Source organism: Aethalodelphis obliquidens, unplaced genomic scaffold (genome assembly GCF_003676395.1).
Source record: "Aethalodelphis obliquidens isolate GAN/ISIS:26980383/991018 unplaced genomic scaffold, ASM367639v1 scaffold3, whole genome shotgun sequence".
Classification (NCBI taxonomy): domain Eukaryota; kingdom Metazoa; phylum Chordata; class Mammalia; order Artiodactyla; family Delphinidae; genus Aethalodelphis; species Aethalodelphis obliquidens.
This window is the reverse complement of record NW_020837947.1, coordinates 15,837,987-15,854,938: the sequence shown is the minus strand read 5'-3', so window position 1 is coordinate 15,854,938 and position 16,952 is coordinate 15,837,987. Positions and strand designations below refer to the sequence as shown.

General features: G+C 49.2%; 1 protein-coding gene across 1 annotated transcript in view; it reads right to left on the bottom strand.

The window, feature by feature from the left end:
* ZC3H12D (zinc finger CCCH-type containing 12D) overlaps positions 1-15,669 on the bottom strand; it is a 34,628-nt gene extending 18,959 nt beyond the window's left edge. The window contains exons 1-2 of the mRNA XM_027083693.1: positions 15,322-15,669; positions 7,597-7,971 (exon numbers count right to left, since the gene is read on the bottom strand). Of these exons, the coding sequence (XP_026939494.1) occupies positions 7,597-7,901 (305 nt within the window). The 5' untranslated portion in view covers positions 7,902-7,971; positions 15,322-15,669. The remainder of the gene's footprint in view (positions 1-7,596; positions 7,972-15,321) is intronic.
* Between the last annotated feature and the right edge of the window lie 1,283 nt (positions 15,670-16,952).

The window sequence follows — 16,952 nt, the reverse complement described above, 5'->3', positions numbered from 1 at the left end:
GAGACGGCAGAGCTCTCAGTCAGGTAATAAAGCTCAGCGGTCACCCTGGAAGCCCACACCCCACGTACGTTAGCCAGAGGCACCCCTTCCCCTGGGCTTCTCCTCCACTCGCTCAGCATGCAGCTGTGAACATCTCCGTCAGCAGGGCGCTGTGCTGGGGGCCTGGGGAGCAGTGAACGAGGCAGACCTCACGCCAGCTTCTTGGAGCTCATTCTTAACAGAGTCCTGTGTATCTGACCACTTTGCACATGTGCCTAATTTAATCATTGCAAGAAGCCCTTGAGGAAGTGACATTGGTCCCATTTCACCCTTGAGGAAACTAAAGCAAAGCCATGTGCTGGCTCGCTGATCTCAGAGCCTAATCTGTTGGGCTGCAAACTCTTCCTTCCCATCTCGATTTATTCCTGCCCTTCTCCAGTCTCTGCTCCTGGGACCCAGACAGCAGCTCCTTCGGAGCAAAAATTACCACCTGTCCACAACACTGTAAATCAACTGTGCTCCAATCAAAACTTTAAAAAATACCAGCTGTTAAAATGCTCGAGCTGGGGGAGGGACCTTAGCACTTATTAAAAGCCACTGAGAACCATTTATCAGGCAGAGAGCTGAGCGCCAGGCCTCGGGAAAAGGAAACAGGAGTGGGAGGATTTGAACAAAGGGAGTTGGTAACGGAAGTGGGTAGGCACCTGAGGCAAATCCTGCCTGACGAGTGTGCCTGGGCAGCCACCATCGGCGCGTAGCCATTTACAGTAACTGACAATCTAAGTGAACGCCCCTGTATCATTAACTGTTGCCCAAGAAGTCTCTGCAGAAACCAGCAGACGGTCTTATGAAGAGCGAGGCGGTGGTTTGGGGGTGGGACGAAAGGAAAGACAAGCGGTGATTCCTTAGGGGTGTGAGATGTAAAGGCCCAACACTGATTGACTCTGTTTCTTACTTGGGGTTAAATGGCAAACACTCTGAACCTGGAGTTTCTAGCCCTTCCACCAGGAGATCTCCCCAGCTCAGGTCAGCGGGGAGACAGGGGGTGACCTCTGAGAGAGGGTGCTCCCTCATCTCATAAAAGGAGACATGGGTGCAGACTTAGGTGGGAACCCAAGGCCAATGTTGGTTGGAGTCCATTCAGGGGCTGAGAGGCAGGTTGGACCCCCAGCCCAGGAGTGTGCCCCCTACACCCACTGAGAGGGGCCTGATGAAAACCTCCCATTGCCAACCTCAGCTCTCTCATCACTGAAGATTTGTTTCTCCAGAATACGCCAGATGCTGTTAAGGTTTTTAAGAGTTTAAAAAGGTAAACAACAAGTCAAACAAAAAACCCTGTACACCCCCAAATGAGGAAACACTCAAATGAAACCCTTGTCAAGGCCAGTAAGAGGATGTGAAATTATCAGGTGTTTTTTCCCCAGGCTGAAAGCCTTCAACTCACTCCTTTCCTAAATTTGCCTACAGAACATACACCACTGGTACTTGTCAGTACGTGTGGGTATTTGTGAGTTTGCCAGGCAAGAAGATGTTGGCAAGAGTCGGCAGCGAGAAGCAACATTCTTCCCAAACACCACGGTGCAGCTGGTCACATGCTTTCAACGAAAGTCACCTTTTTAAAACCTCTGGCCATTTTTCTTAAGGCCAAGCATACAGCGACTCCAGTGCTCGGCTCACAGCTTCCTCTTTCCTGCACATGCCCACATGCACATACACGTACGCACACACCCCTGAAGGTGTAGGGACTGAAAATCCGTCTCTGTGCTGCTGGTCAAGCAGAGCCACCATTCAATGCACGTGTGACCTTCTGAGGGTTCCCAACAGGCTGGCAGCTGCAGGAGGGGCATCCTGGCCCCTGGTGAGGGAGAGGGGTCTGGCGTGTCCTGTCTGCAGCGGGCACGTCTGGAGCTCATCGTGCCTGGGGAGGACTTTAGGCAGCACAGGCAGGCTCTGGCCCCGGAATAAGTCTATGGGGTCAGGGTCTCCCACTCTGAGACCAAAGATACATGGGATTAGCAGCCCAAAGATACACAGTGCTGGGGAAATGGAAGAGCACTGAAGCCAGAGCCTGCCACTTACTGCTCTGGGACCTGTGACAAGTTACTTACTCTCTCTGAACCTCTGCAGAAGGAGAGACATTCCTTTAAAAGAAAAATGCATCTATTTCTTTCACACATGCATAAAATAATCACCCTGAATCCGAGAATGTTAGAGATGAGAAACTACATAAGATTATTATTATTCAGTCCAACCTCTTACCTGTATAAACAGGGCTCGAAAAGTCAGGTGACTCTATTTACAATAGCCAGGTCATGGAAGCAACCTAAATGCCCATCGAAAGACGAATGGATAAAGAAGATGTGGTACATATATACAGTGGAATATTACTCAGCCATAAAAAGGAACGAAATTGGGTCATTTGTAGAGACGTGGATGGACCTAGAGACTGTCATACAGAGTGAAGTAAGTCAGGAAGAGAAAAACAAATATCGTATAGTAACGCATATATGTGGAACCTAGAAAAATGGTTCAGATAAACCGGTTTGCAGGGCAGAAGTAGAGACACAGATGCAGAGAACAAACGTATGGACACCAAGGGGGGAAAGCGGGGGGTGGGGTATTGGGATGAACTGGGAGGTTGGGATTGACATGTATACACTAATGTGTATAAAACGTATAACTAATAAGAAACTGCTGTATAAAAAATTAAATTAAAAAAAATTTTTTTAAAAAGGTCAGGTGACGCATGTGGAGGTCACACAGTAGGTACGCTGAGGAGCTACAGCTGTACCGTCCGTTATGCAGACACTCACCACATGTGGCTATTTACACTTCAAGTTAATTCAAAAGAAATAAAATTGGAAATTCAGCTCCTCTGCCACACCAGCCACATTTCCAGTGCTGGGCAGCCCCATGTAGCAAGCGGCCACCATATGGACCACCATATGCGGGTAAAGAACTTTCCATTGTCACAGGGAGCTGCGCTATTGGGCAGCCCTAGGCTAGAGGTCACAACTCAGATCTTCGGACTCTTAAGCCCTATGTTCTGTCCCCTGCTCCTGACCTCCCTAGCTTCCTACGTGAAATACAAGGATTTCAGCAAAACTACGGACAAGCATGAGGTCTGCTTCCCAGGTCCCAATCTTACACGCCCGCCACTGCAACTTAGAATTCACATTGAAGTTGACCCACCACTTAGGAAATGATAAGTGAAGCCATTGCTCCTGCTTGTAAGAACCAAATAGACTCCTTTTGTTGTTACAGTGAGGAGATGGGAGGTTTTTGGAATTGGGTGGTATGGTCCTTTCGAAATGACTTGAACAAGATGTGTGCTCTGAACAAATACATTCCCACTTATCTTAAAAAGCACTTGGCCAGTGACCCTCACTGCCGATCTCCAGAGAGCAGCCAACCCAGGCCTACTGGGTTCAGCCACTACGAATAGACTTGGGCTACACATTCTGAGGCTCTGGGGAGAGGAGCCCATGGAAACTCCTAGAGTGATGGTATGGTCAGAGCACAAGGCTGGAGGCCAGGGTCTGATGGAGCCAGTGTTGATCTTGGCCAAGCCCTTCTAGGCCCTTCCTGTGCTTTTTCCTCTCTCGACTCAGATGGTCAGAGGCAAGGACAGATGACCCCCTCTCACGTTCTCTGTGCTAATGGAGAGGCTTAGCGCTCTGCCGTAAAGCATGACATTATCTAGAACTGCTCATTCTACATCAGTGTTTCTTTACATTTTGGGGATCACAGACCTTCTAAGTAGCTATTGGAAGCTGTGGATCTTCTCCCAAGGGAACCAATATATGTATACAGATTCTACTTTTTGTAAATCATTTCAGGCCACTGCTGGCTATGAAGATGGAAGGGGCTATAAGCCAAGGAATGCAGGTGGCCTCCAGAAGCCGGAAAAGGCAAGAAAACATATCATCCCCTAGAGCTTCCAGAAAGGAACACAGTTCTGCTGACACCTTGATTTCAACCCAGGGAGACCCAGGCCAGACTTCTGACCTCCAGAACTACGAGACGATACATTTGTGCTGTTTTAAGTCACTACATTTGTGTGGTAATTTTGATATAGCAGCAATAGAAACTAATACAGATTTTTTTTGGTCTTTAAAGATCCACTGAAACACAACTTCCCAAAGATAATGAGAAAAAGAAACATGGCTGAGGGCTTCCCTGGTGGCGCAGTGGTTGAGAGTCTGCCTGCTAATGCAGGGGACACGGGTTCGAGCCCTGGTCTGGGAGGATCCCACATGCCGCAGAGCAACTAGGCCCGTGAGCCACAACTACTGAGCCTGCGTGTCTGGAGCCTGTGCTCCGCAACAAGAGAGGCCGCGATAGTGAGAGGCCCGCGCACCGCGATGACGAGGGGCCCAGCTTGCCGCAACTAGGGAAAGCCCTCGCACAGAAACGAAGACCCAACACAGCAAAAATTAAATTTAAAAAAAACATGGCTGAAGAGTCAGGCTCTTGTTCTCTGTGAGCAAAGGCAGACACAGTCCCAGGCTCCAGGGGACAAAGCCACAGTCAGCAAGTCGGCAACAGGCACCCTATAGGATGCTGCTGCCAACAGAAGACACGCTTCTCACCTGCTCAGGGCAGAAAGGACATGCATCCCAACCTGTCTTTTAGGCTCCTCCCCACTCCTTCCAGGACCAGACAGCACATGAAGCAGCAGCATCTTCAAAAACAGAGAATGGCAATGCCTGCGATACTACAAAACTTCAGCGAAGGAGAATTTTCAGAAACCATGTTTCTGAGGTTAACTGAGTTTTGAGGTCAGCAGATAACGAGTAGACACCATGCTGGGTTTCAATAATCTGGCCCCTCTAAAGACGTGCCCCACACTGGGAGCTGTCCTTTACAAACGAGGATCTGGCCGAGCCTGAGGTCAGGGGTCCTCTTGAAACTCTGGTTGGAGGACACGGGAGGTGTTATTGTAGGAGAAGGAGCGGGTGTGGATCTGAGCATCGGACCCCAGCTCTCTCCCAGACGGGCCTTTGAACAAATTAAGTCCCACCCTCAGGGAGCTGTGAAATTTCTCTTTTTGTTCCTAACTAAGGGGATGCAGGGGGGTAGGGGAGGGGATGTTTGTGTATACGTGCATATATGTACGTACACACCCTGAGAACACACACAAATACATGTGTTCTAGGTATCTGAGGTCGTTTTTAGGCAGCACAAGTCTGAAAGAATTCATGTTCTGACACACACATGTTCATAATAAGCCTGAGAGATGGTTTCCATTTGTAAGCCACAGACTAATTACAATCGTAGGAGGTGAGGGCAGGGTGGGACTAAATGGATTTACCCAGAACACGTCTAGGTCATGTGCAAATAGAGGACGTGGTTTAAATGTGAATTCCAAGCAGCAACAGAGACTTTCATCAGAAGAAAACCCTCCACCATCACCCTATTGTAGCCGTTCCTAAAAAACGTCTGGTCCCTAGGGTCTCCCTGGTGGTCCAGCGGCTAACACTCTGCGCTCCTAGTGCAGGGGGCCTGCTTTCGATCCCTAGTCGGGGAACTAGATCCCACATGCCACAACTGGGAGTTGGCATGCCGCAACTAAGAAGATCCCACACGCCAGAACACACACGGCAACGAAGATCCTGCATGCCGCAGCTGAGACCTAGTGCAGCCAAATAAATAAATAAATAGTAAAAAAAAAAAAAAAAAGTCTGGTCCCCAAAGAGAGAATGCTTTCCTGTAGCATCTGAAGTAGTTGTTTTACCCTGCAGCCATTCTGCTCTTTTGAGCTGGAATCGGAGAGCTCATATAATCTTAGGACTGGAAAGGTCTTCAATTTAAGCAATATCATCTTACTTTAAATACAAGCCAGGGACTTCCTTGGCGGTCCAGTGGTTAAGATTTTGCCTTCCAATGCAGGGGGTGCGGGTTCGATCCCTGGTAGGGGAGCTAAGATCTCACATGCCTCACAGCCAAGAAACCAAAACGGAAGCAATATTGTAACAAATTCAATAAAGACTTTAAAAATGGTCCACATCGAAAAAATCTTTACATGTAACCCATGTCTTTCTACTGATGTCTAGAGGAAGAGATGCCTCATCCAGACCAGGCAGAGGCCAGGCCCCTCTCAGAACCCAGCAGACTTTCTTCCTAGGATGCTCAGAACCTACTGGATTCTTAAAAATCCCTTTAACTCCCCCAGAGATCTTGAATTAAGCAGGATTTCAGAGTCTCACCTATCTGGTGCCTCCACAGAGCATGCGTGAGAGACCGAAGGACCAGCTCCTAGGCCCCAGGGAAAAGGCAGGGCTCCATTGCCTATTGACATAATCAAGCCCAGGGAGACTTGGCTGGCTAAAACTTGAATGAACTTGTCCTACACACCAAGCAGGGCATATTGGAACTACCCCCAAGCCTGGGCCATCTTGAGTTAGCCTTTCCACACTTCTGTCCTGCAGCGCCCAATCCAAAGTGAGCCCAGGGACTTCCCTGGTGGCGCAGTGATTAAGACACACACACCCCCAGTGCGAGGAGGCCAGGTTCAATCCCCGGTCAGGGAACTATAGATCCCACATGCATGCCGCAACTAAGGAGCCTACCTGCTGCAACTAAGACCTGGCGCAACCAAATAATATTTTTTTTAATTTAAAAACAAACAAACAAAAAAGTGAGCCCAAATTTTCAGGGAAGACCACTCGGTCTGTCAGCCAAAGAATACCCTGTTGACACATTCAGCGCCGATAACACTGCTCTTCTCCATCCACCGTGGCTCAGCTTTGGGAAAGGGACGAGCGTCTGTTTGTAGTTGTGAGTGACCGCCTTCCTACGGCTCTGCCCTTTGCGGGGCTGCAGCCCAGCCAAACAGTAAAATAACGCGCTTGTGTGGGCAAAGCCTCCTCCGTGCCCAGCGCGGAGTGTGGGTGAGGCCGCAGAGCTTCTCTCTCAGCTGAACTTGGCCTCTCCAGGAAAGATGAGTTGGGGCGTGAAGCTCTCATCACCGAAATACACACGATGCCAATACACCAGTATAACACTGCCTCTAGAGCTCAGGCGCCACAAGCACACCTCCCGCACCCAGCTAGGGAGCCACTCCACCACCAGGGCCGCCACCAGCACGGCTCACAACCCCCAGCAGAGGGCTTCCAGCACGGTTCAAGTATTACGTTTTCCCATCTGCTTCTCATAATCTTGAGGGGAGTAGAAGAGTTCTCTCTTGACCTGTGTCACAGAGGAGGAAGCTTGAGATACCCCAGCTTTCCCAGAGTCACACAGCTGGTCAGGGACAGACACCAGACAGGGAGCCGTGCTCACCAAGGCCCAGCTCTAGGCTCTTCCCCGATTATTCCTGAGTTAGTACGATAAAAGCTGCCATTTGTTGAACACTTACTTTGTGTCTGCACTGCTCTAGGCATTTCTGTGCAGCTCTAGTTCTTACAATTACCTTCTACGGAGCTTGTAGACCAACGTTACAGGTGGAGGAAGTGAGGCTCAGAAGGGTTAACTGACTTATTGAAGGCCACACAGCTACTTGAGGGATGGAATGGGGATCCCAAGCCCCATCCACGGGCCCAAAGCTCCTCGGACAGACCCACCGAGAAGAAGGGCAGTTCTCCCCGCCCGTGGTTAGGGGACGAAGAAAGCTACCTCATTGCCACGTTGCTGCCGTCGATCACTATGGGTCGCAAGGAACTGGCTGGGCCTCCTCTGTCCTCTTCCGGGTCCGCCCTCAGCCCGCGCTGGGCAGAGTCAGGGTTCCCACAGGAGCCCCTGGGAACGAGCAGGGGCGCGGCGCTGCCCTCGTGGGCACTGGGCCGGCTGCCCGTCTGGATCAGCTCCTGCAGCACGTCGTTGACCAGGGCATCCTCGCCCAGCTTGCCCAGCACCCTGACCACATCCTCCCGGCCGTAGCCCAGCTTCTGGAAGAACTCCATCTTTCTCGAGCGCTCCATGCTGTGCCAGCTGGGCCCCCGTGAGGGTCCTGCCGCCGGCCTCCTCCTGGCAGAGCCCTACTGGCATGAGCTAGAGAGAAAAGGCATCCATCAGGTGTTTCCTGGGCAGAGGAGGTGAATTATGGGTGCTCTCTCCCCCCACTTATCTGTCAGGAAGTCACGTCGGGGCCTGGTCCCCTGAGGAGTTTCAGTGGCTCAGTGTGCTTGAAGAGCTGCAATGCAACCACGGTGCCTGGACTAGTGGCTCTCCCAGGCCTTCACCCCACTCCCGGTCCCGCAAGGGGACCAGAGAGACCCAGAGCCGCTGAGCAGGCCACCCAGCCCTGGGGACATTCGTGCACAGGCCAAAGAAATGTTTTTGAGGCTCTGCTATGGCTGAATTGTTTCCCCCGCCAAATTCATATGTTGAAGCCCAGCCCCCAGCCCCCCAGTATGTGACTATTTGGAGATAGGGTCTTTAAAGAGGTGATTAAGGTAAAAGGAGGTCAGTGGAGTGGGCCCTAATGCAATAAGACTGGTGTCCACATAAGAAGAGGAGATCCGGACACAGTTGGGTACAGAGGGAAGGCCATGCGAAAGCACAGGGGAAAAAGGCCATCTACCAGCTGAGGAGAGAGGCCTCAGAAGAAACCAGCCCCACTGACACTGTGATCTCAGGCTTCTGGCCACCTGAACTGTGAGGAGGTGATGACAATAATAATAGTAATAATAATTATAATAATAAATTAAAAATTTAAAAATAAATCTATAAAGTCATCCCTTGGTATTGGGGGCAGGGGGCAGGCTCCAGGACCCCTGCAGATACCAAACTGTGTGGATGCTCGAGTCCCTTATATAAAATGCCTTAGTATCTGCATACAACCTAAGCATATGCACCGGTATAGTTTAAAGCCCCTCTAGATTACTTACAATACCTAATACAATGTAATGCCACGCAAAGAGTTGCCAGGGCGTGGGAAATTTAAGTTTTGCTTGAATGGCCCAGGTCTCAGGCTTTGGGAACTCTTTGAGTTTGGTTAGCTGTTCAGGGGGAACGGGGGTTAGCCAAGACAGAGGAAGCAACAGCAGGTACAGATTCCCCCTTCCTCCGTGGATCAGTCTTGCCCCTCAGCCAGGCCCCACCAAGCCAGGAAGGAGGACAGGTGGCGGGACAGCTTCTGCAGGGCCAGAGCAGGGGAGGGGCTCCGCCTTCCAGGGCCTGGGTCTGGGAAATTTCTGGGATTTTTTTTCGAATATTTTGAATCCACAATTGGTTGAATTCGAGGATATGGAGGGCCGATTGTATACATATTATACGTGCATAAAATAAATACCAAGTCTGTGGTATTTTGTCACGGCAGGCCTGGCAAACTAATACAGCTCTGTGGCTTAACTAGGGGAAAACGCCCCTTGGTGAATTCTATTCCCAGAAACACAACGCTCTGACCTAAATTCCGCTCTGTGCACTGGTACAGCTTTCCCTAGCAATGAACTCAGATCGTACAGAACCTCTAAAATAGAAGGGCCTAACCCAAATTTGATCCTTTCCACTCAGCCATCACTGCCTGGCCTGCACCTTTGGGGTAGTGTTGAGCAGTGGGCTGCAGCCTGACAGACGTTTACAAGAAAAAGATGAGTGAGCCAAAGGGGACACTCTGGACAGACTGGGTCCCTCTGTCTTTTCTCTCTTTTCTACTCACAGAGACCTACATCTTTCTAAAAGCCTTTTAAAATATAGAAATAATCACGAAAATATATCGAGTGTGAAAAATTGAAGCAATGTAGAAGTATAGCAAATAAAAAGATATAAGGTCTCTTCATACCTACCCCAAATCCCACTTGCCTCTCCTGTCTCCTTCTAGAGTTTTTTCTATGCATTTACTTGCATATCTAATAGATACACACATATACTGTTTAAAGGAGGTGATTTTCACATAAATAGCATCATTCTGGACTTATTGTTTAGCAACGTACTTTTCTTACTAAAAAGGCATTTTGGAAAGCTTTCCCTGCCAGTTTACCTGTTCTGCTGCCCACCGTAACCCCAGCATTTAGAACAGTGCCTGGCACAGCTGAATCTCAATGCATATTTGTTGAATGAATGAATGAATGGTGTTTATCCATATGCCAAATGACGGAAGTTTAGATGGTCTTCGATCTTTCCCTGTTACACTTCATGCTCAGCGCACATTCACACACGTCTATCATTTCACCTCATCCTCTCCTCAGTATTACAGGTTCTTTATCCTCAGTTCCCAGTCTCTTGTTGGAATCCTCTGCAACATTCTCTCTTCTGGGTTCCCAGCATGGCCGCCCCCTCTCCTGCAGGGTATTTCCCCGTAGTGCTGGAACCCAAGCAGGACTCACAATGCCTGGGGCTGGCAGGTCAAGGGCACTTGTAAGCCAGCCTCCTGGATGGAGAGGTCTCTCCTGCAGCCTCCACTTGTCAGCTCCCACCCACCTGGCCCACTGACTGCTGCAACACCAAAACTGCCCCCAAGGTCACCATGACATCCTAACTGCCAAATCCAACAGCACCTTCACACGCCTCGCCTTAGGCAAACTCTGCGACTTTTGACTCTGTGGACCACTCCCTTCCTTGTGATTTTTAAATCCAAAAATTTTGGACCATCTCTTTCTTGAAACTCTCTTCTCCCTTAGGTTGTACAACTTGGCCTGGGTCTCCTCCTAAGTCTTTCCAGCTCTTTCCTTAGCCTCTGCTCCCTTGTTCAATGTCAGGGCCCTGCCCAGGCCATCTTCCCTCCCCCCATGCCCTCCACCAGCCCCTAGATCAAGGAGCGCCCAAAGGCGCTTCTGGCTCAGACCTCTTGCTACGCTCCAGGCACACGTGGCTGCAGATCTAGGAGATAAATGCCCTGCAGGCTATCCGATAAAGTGCTGTGGGAACCCACAATGCTGTCACGCACCAGGCATTTGCTGAGCCCACTTCAGTGGTTCTCAAAGTGGGGTCCAGGGGGAGCCCAAGACCCTTTCAGGGAGTCTTTAAGGTAAAAACTATTTCCATAATAATGCTTAGGTGTAATTTGGGTTTTTTTCACTCTCATCCTCTCATGAGCGTACCATGAAGTATCCCAGAGGGTACATGTTGTTGTGATACTGTGACAGCTTGAATGTGGAAGCAGATATGAGAAGCAAGGGGTCTTCTATTAAATTGGCTATTAAAGAGATTTGCAAAAAATGTAAATCAGTGCCAGTCTTCTTACAAATTTGGGGGGTTTTGGAAAATAGAGTTCTTTTTCATAAAATACATCATTTATATTAATATAATTGGTTTATTCTGATTTTAAAATAAATGAATATTTTTAAATTTCATAGTTTTAGTTTCTAATAAGGTACATATGCATAGATAGCTAGAACCCACATAAGCAAAATTTCTTTGGGGTCCTTAATAGTGGATGTCAAACCCTTCAGCATGAGAGGCAAGGCCCCTCACAACGGCTGCAACCCCTTCTCCAGTCTCAATGGCCACATACCTCTAGCTCAGTCTCACCTTTTCCCTGACCAGTGGCCAGTCCTTTTCTCTCAGGAAGGTTGTTCCCTTGGGCCGGGGTCCAGCTTTGGCCCAATGTCCACAGAGGAAGGGGACACTCACCCGCCCGGCAGGCCAGCCTCACACCAGGGATTGTTCACTGTCCCTGAAAGACCCTGGTCTCTCAGGCCTGGAGGCCTCCCCTCGGGCCCTTCCCACTGCGGAGCGCCTGCCCCTCCTCCACCAGACCCAACCCCACTGTCACCTCCTCTGAGAAACCTTCCCAGTCCTGGCGGCCCCAGTCGCTCCCACCTCCACCCCTCCCTGCTTACGCCTGCTCTGTAGCACTTATTTGGGTTTGGAAGAGAGAGAGAAGGGAGGCTTGAGAGGACAGGTGGAAGAAAGAAAAGCGGGAGGGAACACAAACGAGAGAAAAGGAAAGAGAAGAAAGACAGTACAGGCAACACAAACGTAAAAGTCTGTATTCACATTGTTCTTCGTTTCCACGTCGCTTTCTTGTAGAGACTCTTACTTGAACTTCCCATCATCCCTGGTGGTTAGACAGGGTAGATAAAAGTACTCCCTTCTCACAGATGAAGAAACTGAGGTTCAGAGTGGTACAGAGTAAAGGCTATACAGCTACTAAATGGCAGAGACTGACCATAAGTAGATGCCCAAAATAATGGGCTGCTTTGAGTTGTGTTCAGGACGGAGGCAACACCTTGCCATCACAGAAATGGAAAAACCAAAATATGACTGTGTCAGGTGACTTCTCTTGGGTCACCAAGTAACAGCTACGAGGAGAGTCCACATTTGTTTTGTGACTTTGTGTTCTGGTATGACAGAAACATGAATATTTTCAAACTGAAAAAACTTGGCCTTTTCCCCTGGGGCAGGGGAGAGGGAGTGGGACCCTGACCTTGGCAGCTCCCCACAGAATCCTCAAGTTTCAACAGGGCTCCTTTTCTGAGCAGACTTCTGAAAGGCTATGTGTGGGACAGGAGGGCTGTTTTTACACAAAATTAACTGAAAGAATTCACCTACTTCAGAGGCTTCCCCCCGCCTTGAGACTTTAAAATAACTTCATTTCCTCATAAAATTTCCAAATAAGGGAGAACACGGGGGTGGGAGGCCGCTCTCCGCAGCCTCAGGTCACAACCCTCCCCCTTCAGCTGTGTCGGCCCTTGAGCTGCACCACTGCCAGCAGCTACTTTTTCCTTTCTATTTTTAAGACCTGAAAGTATGAACAATTTCATCTTAGTTTTCTTCCTCAATCTTGACTGGAAGTCACAAACAGCACAGATGATTAGTGACACTTTGAAAATCTTCCCAGGTCTCCTGAGCTCTGACAATGGTCAGTTTGGCATGCTGCTCTGTGCTCAGTGTCAAGGCTGTGGAGGTGGGTTCAGGACCTGACAGAACAGCAGGAAAGGAGGGGAGGGACACCTCACAAGTGGAACAACGGGGGTCAGATCAGGTCTTCTAGAATCAGCCAATCCAGAGGGAGGGGCTCTGGGCCAAAAAGGCTGTAACCTCTGGCTGGAAGAGCCCCTAAGGAAAAAAATAAATGAGAAACAGAAGAATGAGAAAATGAGAGGGATAAGAGCTGTAGAGAAACAGCAGCTCACATGGGCACTGTGTTTTCTAGTTACAAGTGCCTGCTGGTATGTCACCTTTGGAAAATCCCAAAGTCCCTGGGACATGGAAAGAGTTCCTCACGTTGCAGGTGACAAGACTGAGGGAAAGAGAAGTTTTGATGCTGTACCCAGGATCCCACAGCTAATGGATGGGAGAGACTAGGCTCCCAAGGGCGTCCCAATTCCTGCCAGAGGGTGCAGTCCAGGGCTGCTCGGCAGCCACAGAGCAGGGCCAGCCCTCATTCAACACATGACACTGACCCCCAAGTCCGTTCCTGGGTCGCCTTTGCCAGCTCCAGGGAAACCTACCACAGACACCCATCAGAAGTCACCCACCATGCTGAGGAGAAAGTTCTAAACAGGGTCCACGCCGAAGTTTTCTGGTTCAGCTCAGATCTAGGGGCCCTCAGGGAAGCTGTCAGAGTTTGAAGAATTCACAGAGAGGCAAAGACTTCAGCCCGTGAGATTTGTGGTTGGCGTCTGGTCTTTTTTTTTTTAACGGAATTATAATTTTTTTAAATCGTGGCAAAGTGGTCATAATATAAAATTTACCGTTTTAACGATTTTTAAGAGTGCATTTCAGCGGCATTCAGCAACCATCACCACCATCCATCTCCAGAGCTTTTTCATCTTCCAAAATGGAAAGTTTCTCCCCATTAAACACTAAGTCCCCACCCCCTCCCTTAACCCCTGGTAAGCATGGTTCTACTTTGTGTCTTTATGAATTTGACCTCTCCGGGTACTTCATATAAGTGGAATCATACAGTATTTGTCCTTCTGTGACTGGCTTCTCTCATTTGTCATAATGTCCTCAAGGTTCATTCATGTTGTAGCAGGTGTCAGAATTTCCTTCCTTTCTAAGGCAGGAAATAATAATACTCCATTGTGCGTATATAGCACATTGTGTTTATCCATCCATCCATCCACTCAAGCAACCCAAGTGGCACCTGGGCTGCTGCCACGCTTTGGCTGTCGTGAATAGTGTAGCTATGAGCCTGGGTGGACTGGCTTGGTCTTTGTTTTCCCCTCAAACTTGTCTCCTGCTCTTGTGTGCTGTTGTAGGTTACTTCAGGCATACACACAAGTATTTACAGTCCTGATCCCAGGGCAACTCTGAAGCAAAGTTTAAAACAAAACCCTCTACTAAATGCCACTCCCAGACGCAAGAGGGAGGGGATATGGGGATATAAGTATATGTATAGCTGATTCACTTTGTGATACAGCAGAAACTAACACAACATTGTAAAGCAATCATAGTCCAATAAAAATGTTAAAAAAAAAAAAATTCCACTCTAGGGCTTCCCTGGTGGCGCAGTGGTTGAGAGTCCGCCTGCCGATGCAGGGGACATGGTTCGTGCCCTGGTCCGGGAAGATCCCACATGCCGCGGAGCGGCTGGGCCCGTGAGCCATGGCCGCTGAGCCTGTGCGTCCGGAGCCTGTGCTCCGCAACAGGAGAGGCCACAACAGTGAGAGGTCTGCGTACCACAAAAAAAAAAAAAAAAGCCACTCCCAACCTATTCACGTGCCAGGTGTTGGCACTCCCATCTTGGCAACGTCTGGCCCTGGAGAAGAGGTCATATCTTAGGGTTCATGGCCAAGCATTCTAATGGCTCCAGGGAACTGGCCAAAATTACATTCACTGCCATCAGGTGAAGACTTATTTCCATGTCCTCACAGGCCTTCTTGAAGCCCACAGGGTCATCTTCTAGAGGAGACGGCATTTGGGGCCACTGCCAAACGCTCCTGATCTGCCAGGAAACTAGACACCTGCCAAAAAGCATCTAGTCTAGGAGATACTTTCAGGAGCACGGAGACAGGTTTCAGATGTGCTTGAGAGCTCTAGTTCTTCTGAGTTCATAAAATTAAAACATCTTCAAAGACCACAGCAAGAGTTTTTACTTAAACTGAAGAGCTTCCTCTCATTAATCTTTCTCCCACAAAAGCCCTCTTTTTTAAAATAATAACAGAAAGCTTACTGAGAATTTTTTTATGTGCTAGACATGGTGCTCACACTTGACAAATTCTCATTCTGTCCTATGACAACCCTTCAAGGGAGGTACACAAAAGCCCTCTTGACATTAACTACAATTTTGCTAGAATGAGCAAGGTTTCACCCAAAGGAGGTTAAAGATGCTTACCTAATTGTTTTCTGCTGAGCCCTCAACGTAATTGAAGGAGATGATATTGCTAGGACGCCACACATCCAAGAACTGCCCCCCCTTCCCCGTGTGCTCTGTCTCTCTCCTCCCACCCCTGGACCCAAGTCTGACAGCATTCTGTCACACTGAAGGATGGCCAGGGGACATGCACTCACCAGCAGGGCGTGTCGAGGGCCCTCACAGTGGATGCTGTGCTCCCCTCAGCAGCGGTCACACGCTGTCCTCCCTGCTGGCCAGGCGTCCCCGAGGCCCGGGGAGCCACTTCAGGCCAAAGCTCCACTTCCTTTCACCAGAGTCATGTTCAGCTGCAAAGGTAGTTTTGCTTTGCACTAAAAAAAAAAAAAAGGAAAGGAAGAAAGCAATCAGATGAGGGAGGGAGATAAAGCCTGCGCCTCAGCATGAGTCACTGAATCAAAGTTCAACAACCACATGCAAAACACGCTCTGTGAGGGCAGGGCTGGCCGCAGACAAAAGCATGAGCTCTCTGGCCTCCGACAGTGGACACAGCTGCTCCCACTCATGCCCCCAGAGGAGAAGAGCATCTGAGCCTAGATGCTCCTTAGGAGGCTGGGTGCTCACAACTTCACAAACAAAACTACAGCATGGGGCTTCCCTGGTGGCGCAGTGGTTGAGAGTCTGCCTGCCAATGCAGGGGACACGGGTTCGTGCCCCGGTCCGGGAGGATCCCACATGCTGCAGAGCGGCTGGGCCCGTGAGCCATGGCCGCTGAGCCTGCGCGTCCGGAGCCTGTGCTCCGCAACGGGAGAGGCCACAGCAGTGAGAGGCCCGCGTACCGCAAAACAAAACAAAACAAAAAAACAAACAAACAAAAAATACAGAATGCAAGAGCCAAGAGGGGGCAGGGCAGGGAGAGAACAGACATGGCTGCGGAGACTCGGTGCAGGGGGGTGTGGGCAACTGCCTGCCATCACAGGGGTCCCAGGCAGGTCACAAAGTCCTTCCAGCTCGAGGATCAGGGCACTGGCCTCTGTTGGGGATTATATGACCGTGGGCTCCGCTCTCTGCAGCCCTGTATGGGGTGTGCAGCTGCTTCTCTCTCACTGTGGCAGGAGGAGTCTAACCCTGGACACTGTGACCCCAGCGTCCTGCAGCCCAGCTTGCTGCAGCCTCAACAGGTACAGGCAACAGACCCCGAGCTCTGTGGTTATCTCCTGCGTTGGAGGATGCCCATCAGGGGTCAGAATAAGAGGAAGGAACACAATCAAATCCCAGAGCAGCCCACCTGCCAGCAAGTGACAACGCCCCTAAAGTGACTTGTCCAGAAATGCACAGTCAGCCAGATGGTCAAGCTGAGTTTAGATCCTGGGAGTTGGTGCCGGGGAAATAAAGTCACAAGTTACCAGACCTTTGCTGCTTTTCTTTATTTATTCCCCGTCTGTCTCCCACAGAAGATTGGACGCAGTCTGGAATATTAAAGCACCTATAGAATGGATCATCTAAATAAAAAAAAGTACAATCAGAGGAAGGGAGGGATAAATTAGGAGTTTGGGACTAACATCAACACACCACTATATATAAAATAGATAAGTAACAAGGACCTATTGTATAGCACAGGGAATATACTCAATATTTTGTAACAACCTGTAAGGGAAAAGAATCTGAAATATATATATATATATATGACCGAATCACTTCGTTGAACACCTGAAACTAACACAACATTGTAAATCAACTATACTCCAATTTTTTTTAAATGATGAAAATTCATAAAATTAATAAAAAATAAAAGTACAACCAGAAATCATTCAAAGAAAAAAAAGAACAT